Genomic DNA, 13799 nt, shown 5'->3' with positions numbered 1-13799 from the left:
CTGTCTGTCTATCTACCTGTCTCTACCTATCTACCTACCTGTCTATCTGTCTGTCTATCTATCTATCTATCTATCTATCTATCTATCTATCTATCTATCTATCCATCCATCCATCCATCCATCCATCCATCCATCCATCCACCCAGGGAGCAGCAAGAAGGATGAGGAAGGACTGGGATAGGTAATGGGGATGTGAACATGAAAAAGATACGAAGATGCAATGATAGCTATGTATGAAAATGTCATAATGAAACTTGCCATTCTGCATACTAGCTAAAAGTAATCTAAAAAAGAAATACAGCCACTAGTATAAAACACACATGTGCAAATAAATATAACTGCTATGAACATACATTCCTTCTAGCAGGAAAGGGGTCTAGTAGAAACCTTTGGGATAATGTGTAATGGGAACTTAGACCCTAGCAGAAGAATTCAATGGCCGTTGAACCAGACTTCTTTACTCAAGCTGTAGCTGACTCACATTGGCAACAATAGACACTTTCAATCCTGAGCTAACCAAGCTAGCAGACTCCATCACCTCCCCTCATCTGCTTAGATGGCCTCAAATCTAATGTCCAGATCAGCTGGTGCCTCTCCTCCTAAGCCCTTTTAGGACCCTATTTCCCTCAGAATATGGCCACTCCACTTCTTCCTCTCCTAGAGGGAGAACATGCCAAACATCCAATGCAGGTCTTCACAATACATTTCGTTATAACTTGGCACACAGACTTAAAAATTTAGCCATGATAATATGGATCCTGCCCTGGGCATGGACTTGTGCCAGTTCAACTGATTTCTACTCACTTAGGGAAACAGCCATGAGAGCCGCCGGAACCCCAAAGGCCAGTGGGGTAACAAGCTTGTTGACTGTGGATTCCACATTGTTGAACTGAGGAGAAATAACAATTAAAAGGCATCAAGTTTTTTCCTAATGCATATGTTGTTCCCATTTCTAAAATCCCTCCCTGATGACACCATGTTGTTTTTGCTAATGTTCTGGACTTAGCTGTTGGCCTCAATGATGTCATTGCCAGCTGAACAAACTGTCTCCACAGCTTGTGCTATGGATTTCATTTTTAAATTTTGCTATTCATTCATTTATTCTGTCTGTCTGTCTCTCTGTGTGTCTCTGTCTCCCTCTGTCTGTCTCTGTCTCTCTCTTTGTGTGTGTGTGTGTGTAATGGAGTGTATCTAGAGGTCAAAAGACAACTTGCAGGATTCCATTCTCTTCTTCCACTGTGTGGGTCTAGGAATCAAACTCAGGTTGTCAAGACTCACAGCCAGCACCTTTACCTGCTTAGCTACCTCACCGGCCCCTTGTCTGTGAATTTTATAACTAGTGGAGATAAATGTGGCCTGGACGTTCTAACTCGAATATGTGGGACTCAGTGAATTAAGGCAAATGCACTACCATTCAGTATTGCGGGTGTCCTGTCAGTATGGCAGCTATGAGCTGGGAGGGACCAGACAGTGACTGTTTGGGGCTTTAGGATCCACTTAGCTTTGGTCACAACTCCTCAACTCTACCTCCACAGGGGACGCAGTCAGAGCTAAATGACGGCTGTATTCAGGTTCCTGGATGTGACCCGTAATTTGCCACCTCTGGCAGAGATCGGAGACCCTCAGACTGGTAAGGAAAAGCATTAAGGCTTTGTAAAGGCAACAGCAGATCCCCACAAACACTTTCAGTGGGATGTTGGAGCCTTCTGGAAGGACTGGATCCAACAGGAATTCTGGTCTTAAAGTATATGTTTCAAAATCCTGTAGTGGGAAGCGGTGGTTGGGTAAACGTTCCTGCTCATGACTGTACACCTGATCCCATTCCTGACAACACAGAAGACCCTGTTCCTCAAGGAATGTCAATCAAATCCTTGTCTGAGGGGTTGTGGTTCCCCAGATCTTCACTAATGGAGTGATAGGAACCTTGTCACATGTTCAGTTTATTATGTGTGTGCAGTCATGGTCTCACTTTAAGAAGTTACACTGTCGACACATTCTATAATTCAAATGTACACTGTACATTCTTCCAAAGAACCAGGAAGTGGGAGAGGAGGCAAGGGGACATAACTCATGAATAAAAACCAAATTCGGAAGGGGCTTAAGTTTTGGGCGTCTTCAAACCATGTCCCCCATTTCACAATTTAATCAGATTCAGCTGAAGACGCTGCAGCTTTGTTAGTCTGTCCAAATAATGGAAAAACTTCCATTCTGCATGGAAACTTCACAAGCCCTCAGTGCAGTGTGAACAAACACAAGAGACTAGGTTGTGCTGAGGGTTATTGATACTCCTCTCTGGGGTGTCTCTGGTTTGGAGAATTTCTTTTTACATGCCCTGGTTCTGTGAGGCAGGGTCTCACTGTAGAGCCTAGGTTAGCCTCGAACTTGCAGCTTCCTGCTTCCACTTTTCAAGTGCTGGGATTAAAAGCATAAGCCACCACTCCTCTCACACTTCTGAGTATTTCTTTTGGAAACCAAAGGACAAACCTTGCCCATTAAGTTCTTCCCAACTCACAGAAACACCACCACAGGGGAGTGAAGAGCAAAGAGCCAAAAGTCAACTACAGCCTGCTCTGTGTCTTCTCAAACGTTGCTGTGGACGATATCTTTCCCCATGTAATATGTCTAATATTAGAAAATCAGTGGTGTGAGAAGGGGGTGACTTGGAGTCTCCAGTGATCCTCAATAAGGAAGTCAAGAGAGACTAGAAGGGAGTAAAGTGTAGAAGAAAGTTTACAGTTTAGATTTTGATAAATATCCCAGCATGTGTGACAGCTTGGCCATTAGAGGAAAAAAGGACAAAATAAAACCAACAAGACAAGAACTTAACCTTTGTTTTGAGACAGGGTCTCACTCTGGCTGGGCCAGAACTTCCTGTATAGACCAGATTAGCCTCCAACTCACAGGGATCCACCTGCTTCTGCCTCCCCAGTGTTATGATTAAAAGTGTGTGCCACCACACCTGGAAGACTTGGCCTTTTTAAACTGACTTTCTCATAATCAGAAAGAGAAAACTCAAGTTCTTTCTAGATGGTTCTTACCCCTAAGAATGGGAGTGATAATCGTGGAGAGCAGGCTTCCAGCATTGATGGCCAAATAAAAGATGGAAAAGAATCGGTTTCTCTGTTTTTCCTGTCATAGAACAAAGTTAGATTATGACATTTGTCTGGGGATCATGGGAGATGATGGAGCTGGGAGCTGAGCTCATCTCTGACTTAGTTTGGTTAGCATCTTACTTTCAAGTATTCTGGAAAAGAGTGGAACAGAGATCGGACTCGTTCCAGCCATGTGGTCACTAGGGGACTGTCAGTCATGAATGGGGCTCCTGAAGAGTTCACGTTCTTACCTGGCCCTCTTCAAACTGATCGCCACCAAATGCAGACACACAGGGCTTGATTCCTCCTGTTCCAAAGGCTATCAGGACCAGGCCGATCATGGACAGTGCTCTGGGAAAGGAGCAGTTTAAGGGCAAGGTGGCAGGTCCTCAGAGGAAGGAGCCTCCCCCATAGTCTCCCTACAAGGACCAGGTGCAGCAGCAATCACATTGAGGTTCAGCCTCAATGAGAAGGGAACGCACAAGAACACAGGCTGTGAGCATTGAATGAAAACGATACCATCTTTGTCTAATTATTTATCACCCGTGAAATTGAAAATAGCTTAAAATCTGAACAAAGATTTATATATGGACTTTCGGGTAGCCTTATCATTTTTAATAAAAGAATGAGTGCATGAAATATTAGTTAAGGGGCTGAGGGCATAGCTCAGTGGTAGAGTAAAAGCTTAGTATACACAGTTTAGTTCTCAGCACACATGCCTACGCAAATTCCAATCAAACAAGCCTAAGTCTTGTGTCAATCAAAATGGAGTCATAATAATCATTTAATGACATTGGCGACATTTTTTAATTGCAAAGCAGAACATCTGGCTAGGAACTGTGAGCTTCTCTGTTTGCTTACAGTGGAGAGGCTGGAAAGAGCAGAACTAATGACATATTGTTATGGCTAGGTTGTCGGACTAAGGACTATTTATTTTAATTTTATTTTTGTTATTTTCCAGGTTATCTGTAAGCATTTTACCTCCTGAATTTAAAAAAAAATCATGGGGCAGCAGGCAGAAATAAGACAAAGTATAATAGCATATGTATGAAAATGCCATCACAATGCTCATTACTTTGTATGCTGACCTAAAAATTGTCTGAAAAGGGAAAACCCATAGCATTTATGATTTTAGAGTTTGCTAGGAGTGAGGCACAATAAACCTCAAGTTTTGTAAAAAAAAAAAATATCTTCTTGGCTGCCAATGTTGCTTAAACTATTTAAAAATTAGATGGATGAGGTCTCTCTTTGATCTGGGGTTCTTCATTTTGGCTATATTGGCTGGCCAGTAAGCCCCCAGGGTCTGTCTGTCTCTGCTCCCCCAGGGTTGGGGTTACAGATGCATGCTGCCATGCCCACTTTTTTGGGTATGGGGATCTGAGCTCAGGTTCTCAAGCTTGCATGGCAAACACGTTACCTACTGAGCCATCTCTCCATGTTCTGGAGAAGACAGCTTCTCCAGGGTGACCTCGCTGTTTCGTGGGAGAGCCTGGCTCAGAGCTGGTAGTCTGTGCTGCCCACTCAACAACACTGCTCTTTCTGGGCCCAAGCATCAGGCACGGATGACTGTCCTCTGGGTGCAAATGTGTTCAACAGGAAAGTCAGAGATGTGGGCATTAGAGCTACTAATTTAAATTTCAGTCGTTTTACAACCCACGAGATGACTTACTCCCACACTAGGGAGCTAAAGTGCAACCAGAACAAGTCAGTCTTCAAACTTTGAAAAGGATTTTGGAGTTCTACAAAGACTTTGCACTTGAAAAGGAAGTTTGGATATTTTACAGAAACTTTGAACTTTTTTTTTTTGAGGCAAGATCTCATGATGTAGCTCTGGCTGTCCTGGAACTCATTATGTAGGCCAGGCTGGCCTCGAACTCACAGAGCTCTGCCCGCCTCTGCTGCTGAGTGCTAAGATTAGAGGTGTGCACTACCACACCTGGCTAGAGACTGAACTTTTAAGAGTTTACATTTTTAAAGACTGAGGAACTTTGAAATTTTGGAATATTTTATATTGTAATGTTCATATGAATGTGTGATCTTGGAGATGAATAAGGAAGGGAAGGTTGTGGCTTAACAGTGATGTGTTTCTGTGTCAAGTTCACAAGCGGTCAGCTGTGTTACATAGTTTTATGTCAACTTGACACAAGCTGGAGTTATCAAGGAGGAGGGAGCCTCAATTGAGGCAATGCCTCTATAAGATCGGGTGTAGGCAAGCCTGAAGGGCATTTCCTCAATTAGTGGTTGATGGGGGAGGGCCCAGTCCACTGTGGGTGGTGCTATTCCTGGGCAGGTAGTCCTGAAGTATATATGAAAGCAGGTTGAGTGAGCCATGGGAGCAAGCTGTAAGTAGGACCCCTCCATGGCTTCTGCATCAGATCCTGCCTCCAGGTTCCTGCCTTGTTTGAGTTCCTCCCCTGACTTCCTTCTGTGATGACAGTGATGTGGAAATGTAAGCTGAATAAACCCTTTCCTCCCCAAGTTGCTTTGGTCATGGTGTTTCATCAGCAATAGAAACCCTAAGAGAATAGTGATGCACACATACAATGCAGCAAACAGGAGGCTGATGCTGTGTTAAAAAACAGAAAGCAAACAAGCAACCTTTGTAATTAGTCTACCGAGCCAGATTGCAGGGAAGGAGACTAACTCCAACAAGAATAAACCTTGCTGTCAACAGTTCAGAACAGATGACTAGTACAATATCTGTTATGGAACTACTCAAAAATAACCTATGTGGTTACAGGGAGAAACTAAAGGTCTTGGATAGTGAGGAAAGCTGGTGGTGTTGAGGGCCAAGGTCTATGGGAGCTATGTCCTTCTAAGAAAGACAAGATGAGCATGACCATACACCATGACCATACACGAAATGGGATGTCTCAACTCACGTCAAAGTGAGCAGACATTAGGGTGGTGGCATCCTGAGGACTCAACTCTCAGTCCATTGAACTGCCTTTTGTGCATTACTGACTAGGGAGGCAAAACCTCTCTGTTTTCTTGGGGACATTCAAGGAACAAGGTAAATCATCAGAGTATCAGACAAGCAAGCAGTGAGGGGGCGGGGCATCAGAGGGACGGGGCAGCAGTGGCCAAGGACTCACACATGCACGGGAAGGATGTCAGGAGTGCCATCATGGTTGTGGTCCGTGAGGTCATTAATTGAGCTCACTGAGATGACCGCCTGTCCAATAGTGTAGACGATGGATAATGAAATAATTGTCCTGTGTTTAGAAAGGGTAAGAAAGTCCTAGTTAATTGCACAGTAGCTGTCCGTTTTCATTTTTCTTCCTGCAAAACTTTGAAGGGTCCTGACATGAATCCACTCGTTTTTTCAAAACTGGGTAAAAATATGAACTCTCAGGAGGGGAGAGAATAGGGGCATAGAGTGAAATTTTGGTTAGAGCCCAGAAGAGGAAGCCCCACCTCTAATTTCCCTCCACTTCAACCTCTGCTACCACAGAAATTAGTATTTATAGCTTTGGACAATACGACTTACTAATCCTGGCAGCATTGAGTGGACTCAGGGGTTAAAACAACTGAACATGGCGTCGGGAAGGAATAAGTGGTGGGGTAAGAGAGGAATTGGATGGAAAGAATTCAGGATGAACTTGATCAAAAAACATTACATACATCTATGGAATTTTCAAACAATTACAAAAAGAGTTTCTAGTCTTGTGCCTGGTAAGAAGACAAGACCAACTTGACACACGTCTTTAAAGAGAATGACTGTTCTTGCTCCTGCCTATGGAGAACATCTTCCTTCTCTATAAAGTCCCACGAGATGTCCTCTGGTTAGGTGAGTGCTCACAGTGGTTTCCCATCCACCAAGCCACATGAGCCTGCAGCAGCAAGGCTTGAGCATCAGGCAGTCTGTTTTCCCAGCTCTGAACGCCAAGTCTCACCAGTGATAGACAGGGTCTTTGCCACTATTTCAAAACGATACTGTTTGGTTGTAGCTGGGCACAACCAAAAGTAAACAATGACAAATCTACAACCTTCTTGATTCCCAGTGCTGTGTTAAGAATATGATATTAAGCAGAAACAAGACCGCATATGTCCTATAAGTTTCTTTCCTTGAGTCTTCCTCCTGCCTAGCCTATCATCCCAAATCACAAAGCTCACAAATTGTGTGATGAGGAAGTCCCGATCACTCACTTGAACTTCCCCAGCCAGGAGTCTGCGATCAGCGCTCCAAGAATTGGAGTCAGGTAGCACAGGGCAGCGAATGTGTGGTAGATGGCCGTGGACAGATCGTCATCCCAGCCAATGAAGTTTCTGAAGTACAGAACCAGGAGTGCTTTCCGCGGGGGCAGGTGGAAGAGAGAAACCGAGTTAGGGCTGGCTAAGGGAACACATGCTCTTACAGAAGGGCGAGGTGAGCCCGAAACTTACCTCGCATCCCATAGTAGGAGAATCTTTCACAGAATTCATTGACCACGATGAAGAAGATGCTCAAGGGGTAACCAAAGCAGCTCTGACAAAAAGGAAAATAACGTCCAGACGTGCTCACACACCAGCACTGGAGGCTGGACAGAGATCCACCGCACACATAATCAATTCTCAGTTCTATCTATTCTGACCCAGAATCTTGAATTTTGTGATTTTTATAGCCTATGTTAGTCATTCCCACACAGAGACTGCAATGAAATAAATTAACTAGCATGAGCAGGAAATAAAGATTTCCTAAGGCGAGGGCTTCTTATACAGAACTCAGGACCATCCCATATGCCCTAAGCAAAGCATGTGTCGAGTGAATAAAGCACATTTGTGGCCACTGAGGAACAAAACATTATATAACTTCCATGATGGAGACACAGGAGAAGGACAAAGGATACTCACCCGTGACTTGGATGTCCCTAAAAAAAAAAAAAAAACAAATCACCAATGTTAAATTCGCATCCGACTCAGCTCCCCTGGCTTCTCATAACAATTAGCTTTGGCGTTCTTTGGGATCCCAAGCCTCGACTTTCACATTTCATCTGCAGTGAGAACTGATCTCCTCAGGCAATGCTTGTGAGCGTTCAGGAGTGAGAACCAGCGCTCAGAAAATCATGCCCAAACCATTTCCTCCTCAAACACTTCAAAGGCTACCTCTTATAAAATCCAGACATTCCAGTGTTCTTCACTACCTCACCAGGGCATCAGGGTCCTCTGGGGGTTAAACCACTGAGGTGTACATGCTTTGGGGTGCCTAATTCCGAGTGAGGATTCAACCACTCCTTCCTGCTCCTAACCCTGCCTTCCCTCCAGCCCTCCTCCGTGCAAAGACTCGGTGATATCCAACTGTTTGCCCACCGCATAGGTTGTATGCTCTCTCAGTTCATGCATGGGAGATGGCAGCCCTGCCATCTGGGTGCTCTGCCTCCTTTCATGTATACCTCTCCACTCGAGTTTTAGCATCGGTGTTGACACACAGTATGGTGTAATGATGGGTCATTCACACATATTCTTGCCTCCCCTCTAGACTGAGTCTCTCAGTGGAAGAAACATGCTGCACATCTTAACATCCCTATCTGTTTTACAGTACGGACAGTGAGCCGGGCTATTGTTAGAAGTCAGCGAAAACGAAACAAAGCATGAGAACCCAAACCTAAGATCTGAGGAGCACCCTTCAGCTCCACGACCTCAGAAGTAGAGACCTCTGCTCCTTTGCCTCCCTCCTCTGAATTTTGGGGTGTTCTACACCCTTGTCTCTTGTCTTCACTAAATCTTCTCTGCTCTCTATACCTACACATTGCTCCATACTTATCACTACCTGTCACCATTGTGTCCCTTTTTAGGGGGGAAACCCACCCTCTTCCTGTTTCCCAGCCCCCATTGGTCTCATCTTAGAGTTCTCTGCTGCTAGGGCTCCTGAGGCATTCCTGCCTCTGTTAGGAGTCAATGGCTCAGCAGTGGTGAGTCACAACCCCAGCGGTTCCTGAGACTCTCCCGGGGGCTTGTGAGAACAGACTGCTGTGCTGCTCAGAGCTGCTGACTCCGTAGGTCTGGCAGACACACGTGACTGCATTTTCTAACCAGTCGCCAGTGGTTGCATGCTTTGAAAACTGCTGCACTGGAGGATTATAAGTAATCCTTGAGCCCCAGTTATGGCCCCTGCGCCCTGTCCTGCAGCAGAGCGAACTCTAGGAGAGAGCTCGTCTAGAACCCACATTGGTCACTATGCCTTGTATTAAGATTGAGGGAGAATCTGGTTTCAAACAAGCTCCATGGTCACGTGGATGCAGTCTGGAGACTTCACACTTTGAGAAGCACGTGTAAGCTGTGGTTCTGTTGCCTGACAGATATCCATATGTAAAGATTATCATTTCTCTGGCCCTGAGAACCAGGAAGACCAGCTAGCTATCCAGAGCAGAAACCAAAGGCAGAAGCTGGGCAGGTACTGGTCCACCGCTGCTCCTGCCTCAGTCTCTCCATTCACAACTCTTCCCCTCAGGATTCCCACCATGTACTGTCAGTCTATGTAACTCCCAGATCCACCCCACAATAAGCAAAACCCGAGTTCTGTGGGAGGAACTCTTTTCTTGACCTAGATCATATGGCTCCCCCCAAATCAGCCCCCACTCACCTCCCTGACAGGCACATCCCTTCCTGTTCCTGTCAGCTGAGCTGGGGGCCCCTTCCACTTGCCCAGCTCAGCCGTGACCCCAGGCACCACACCAGATGGTCTTGTGTTTTGCCCACTTCAGAGTCTGTTTGATGATATTTTAGTCCTTGATCTGAGGAAGGAAATCACACCATCCTGGTCTCCTAGGACTCCAGTTCTTAATTCTTGCTGTTGAAGCTGGAGCCAGGGCTTCCACACCATAACCAAACTGGGTTTTTCCCAGTTAAGAGTTCTTTGATGGAAGGGGTTACTTCAAAGTGCCATGTACAGAAAGAGAGCCAAGGGGTCAGACCTGAGATTGAACCTCAGTTCTGCCAGCTGGCATCTGGGGTCCTGGGCAAGCCTGGATAACTGGATAGTTGAAATGAAGATAAAGAGTGCCACCTGCTTCGTAAGGCTACTTATAAGAGCTCATGAGGGGTCAACAAGATGGATGGCACAGACAGGAAGGGCACTGATGCCAAGGCTGAAGGCTTGGGTTCAATTTACAGAATCTACACATTAGGAGAACGGACTCTTACAAAGTTTCCTCTGACTGATACAAACATGCCCACAGACGTGTAAAAAAAAAGTTTATGTGAAGGTTTCTCTCCCAGCTTAATGTATTAGTAAATTGGAGACACTACCATCTATTGTGGAATATTATTTTAAGGTGTGTTACATTTGTTTATGCTGTGGGGCATTTGTTTAATGATGTAAAGATGTGTTGCATTCTTTTATGTTTCATTTGTTTAACTCTGTGAAGCTGTGTTTCTGTGCATGTCTAAAACACCTGATGGTCTAATAAAGAACTGAACAGCCCATAGAGAAGCAGGAGAAAGGATAGGCAGGGCTCCCAGGCAGGGAGAATAAATAGAGGAGAAATCTGGGAAGAGGGAGAAGGAGAAGGAGCAAGAGAACAAGGAAATGAGGACGCTAGGGCCAGCCACCCAGCCAGTCATGGAATAAGTATGAAAGTAACATATATAGAAGTAAGAAAAGGAAAAAGCCCAGAGGCAAAAGGTAGATGGGATAATTTAAAGTTAAGAAAAGTTGGCAAGAAACAAGCCAAGCTAAGGCTGGACATTTATAATTAAGAATAAGCCTCCATGTATAATTTATTTGGGAGCTAGGTGGCAGGCCCCCCCAAAGAGCAAAAACCAACAACAACCATCCTAGACTCTTCAGTCTTGAATGGTACTCTCCTGAATGACAATTCAGTGTTCACTAAAAAAGGTCTCCAAAGAGTCGATTGTCTCAATCTTCAAGCAGAGTTCAGATCCTGACCTGAAACTTGACCTATGTGGTGGTTAATCTTAACTTCCATCTTGGTTAGATCTATGTCACTTGGCAACACATCCCTGGGCATGCTAAGAGGATATTTCCAGAGAGGTTGAACTGAGGAGGAGGGAAGACCTGTCCTGAGTGTGAACCGCACCCTTGGGCTGGTCCTGCATTGAACAAGGGGAAGCTGAACTGAGCACCAGATGTCATCTCTCTCTACTTTCTGTCTGTGGAGGTCACGTGACTATGCTTTTGCCGCAGTGGCGGACTTTCCTGCTGTGATGGTCTGTACACTCAGATAGCCCGAATAAACCCTCCCTTCTTTTTTCATGTATTTTGTCAGAGCAGTGAGAAAAGTAACTACCCTGTACCCCCACCCCCACGCCCCACCCCCCACCCCAACTCCACATTCCTTGGCTGAGCGTTCTCCTTCTGTTCATCCCTAGGACCTGACAACTTCTGCTGTGCTTGGCCTATGAGGAGCCCTGGGTAGATGAGAGGGAGAGGAAGTTTTCCCGAAGCCATGCCATGGATCACTCCAGTTTAGCTGGAGGCTTGGGCGACAGTCACTGCTTCTTAGAGGCCAGCCCTCTCCACCCCTCTGTCACTGTCTTGAGTTTTGGTGTCTTTTCCCCCCTCACACTTGATGTTTGAGCATTCCCAAGGGTACCTGCTCCATGGTTTCTCATCCTCCACCCTTGCCTAGTCTTTGGGGTACATAACCTCTTCTTGATAGAACACGGTAATACAGTATACTAGCTACAGACACTCCCTACAGCACCGTTCATTCCCACACAAGGAAGAGTCTTAGTGCCCAGGGAACAGGGCAGAGGAGGCAAACCAGGTTTTGGGTGTTCTTCAGTGCCCTGATTTATTGCAGGGTGGCAGGTGTTCTTGAAGGTACAGCAGTGCCCCCAGTGCTCCATCTACTTAAACCTCACAGAATATGACCTCCCCGTGGCCTTCTAAGGACAGAACAAGGAGTGAGACTGACAGAGTCCACAGAGCCAGGGTGAGTTTCACCACATGGGTGCCTTTCTCATGTCCCCAGTGCTCTGGCTCACAAGGAAGGACCCGTATCTCCACAGTGCAACTCTCTATTTCTGTTAAATATTACCTAGCACTGATTTACATACAATGTATATACGGTTATGGGAAATGTTTAGTGGGCTGAGACCTTAGCTGACCAATCATCACACCTAGAGTTTCATCATGGAAAAGGAAATGTCCAACCTCACTCAAACAGAAGCCTGAGGGGCAGGGCCCAGCCATCCTACGGGAAGTATTTTGTATTTTGAAAGGTGTGCATTCCTGAGAACTGCCTTTATTATTCCCGGGCAGAGGTCGCTCAGCGCTTTTTATAGAAATCAGAGCTATCTGCTGGCTACACACCAAAGTCAACGTTTCTTATCCAAATGTACCTTTGTGAACAGGACTGCTATCATAGAAAGGTCGAGTGCAGAACTAGGGGCCAAAAGTTCAGACTTGATCTGAACTCAGATGCAGATATTTTTAGAAGTGGCAGGAAATAGTTTCCTCTCCATCTGATTTCAACTTCAACATGGCTTGGTTACTTCAGTCCATCGGTGTGGTGGTTATCCTGGTCACTACACTCAGGCAGCATGTTGGAGTGACTCATGTTTCCATGATCTCTAGATCACTTAGAGATGTAAGTATGATCAGGGCCACATCTAGACTCCAGATACCCTTATCTAGAAAGCTCAGTGGTGCCAATATGTCTAATCACTGACTAAACATTTTGCTGTTATTATGCCTAATAGATTTTTACTTTCTATTGTCTAAAAAATTTAGACAAAATTTAATAACAGTCAGGATATATTCCGCATTTCTCTCATTACTAACTTTGGAATGCAGTGGAGGGACAGAGAAGCAGGGAAAAAATGAGACTCTAGTGAGACCATCACTTAAAAACATTTCTCTGTTAACAAGAATATTTCCTGTGATTTACCCAGAGCACATTTTAAACCATGTAGGTTAGAATCTCTAAGTAGTGTTCTGTTGCCTAGAAATCAATACAGTGAGAGCTGCTTAATGGGGTGTGTTCTGAGAAACGTATTTCGTCATTGATAGCAAAGATCATGATGATATTTTCATCATTGCTCAAACATTATGGAGTGTATTGACACAAACCTGGAGGGTACAACTTATCACAGGTCTACAATATATTGTAACCTTGTGGGCATATGCCATCCATGGTCAGAACATCATATGGCACTCAGCTGAGATCCCTCAGCAACCCTCGGGCCACAGAGCGCACTTCCAGAAGTTGGATTTGGGGTCTTGGAAAAACAAAGCATTTGCTGAGGTCTGAGAAAGGAACCCCTACTTTCAGATGGAGAAAAACTATTTCCTAACACTTCTAAAAGTATCAGCACCCTACCCTCTGGGCATCTTTTCTTCCACGGAAAAGGGGACTTTGCTGACATCCTTACAGATCTTGACATATGAACTTTATCTTGAGTTATTCAATGGGTGCCTATAACCACAATACAAAGAAGCAACGGTGTGATGATGGCATTGGGGATTGTCCTTTCTATGCCATTCATTGCCAAAGCAAGTGAAGCCAGGGATGGTGGTCCCAGCACTGGGGAGGCAGAGGCAGGCAGATATCTGTGAGTTCAAGGCCAGCCTGGTCTACATAGTGAGTTCTAGGACAGCCAGTGTTATGTAGAGAGATCCTGTCTTAAACAAAAACAAACACCCCAAGAATAAAGAAAGCTACCTAAATGCTAAAAGGATCAGCTCAGTGCTAAAGACCTTACCAAAGACCAGATTGTCCATGGTTGATCTGAGTCACAGCAGAAGTCATGTAGTCCTCTTGG

At 45.1% G+C, this 13799-nt stretch overlaps 1 protein-coding gene across 1 annotated transcript in view; it reads right to left on the bottom strand.

The window, feature by feature from the left end:
* Positions 1-13799, bottom strand: part of Slc15a1 (solute carrier family 15 member 1) — a 43533-nt gene that overhangs the window by 22328 nt on the left and 7406 nt on the right. Inside the window, 8 exon segments of the mRNA XM_052734203.1 lie at positions 805-850; positions 852-889; positions 3039-3129; positions 3344-3443; positions 6188-6307; positions 7242-7383; positions 7479-7560; positions 7926-7942. Of these exon segments, the coding sequence (XP_052590163.1) occupies positions 805-850; positions 852-889; positions 3039-3129; positions 3344-3443; positions 6188-6307; positions 7242-7383; positions 7479-7560; positions 7926-7942 (636 nt within the window).

This window comes from Peromyscus californicus, unplaced genomic scaffold, assembly GCF_007827085.1.
Source record: "Peromyscus californicus insignis strain IS unplaced genomic scaffold, ASM782708v3 Scaffold_12__1_contigs__length_115047231, whole genome shotgun sequence".
Taxonomy (NCBI): domain Eukaryota; kingdom Metazoa; phylum Chordata; class Mammalia; order Rodentia; family Cricetidae; genus Peromyscus; species Peromyscus californicus.
The sequence above is the reverse complement of the archived record's forward strand: the minus strand, read 5'-3'. Positions and strand labels throughout refer to the sequence as shown.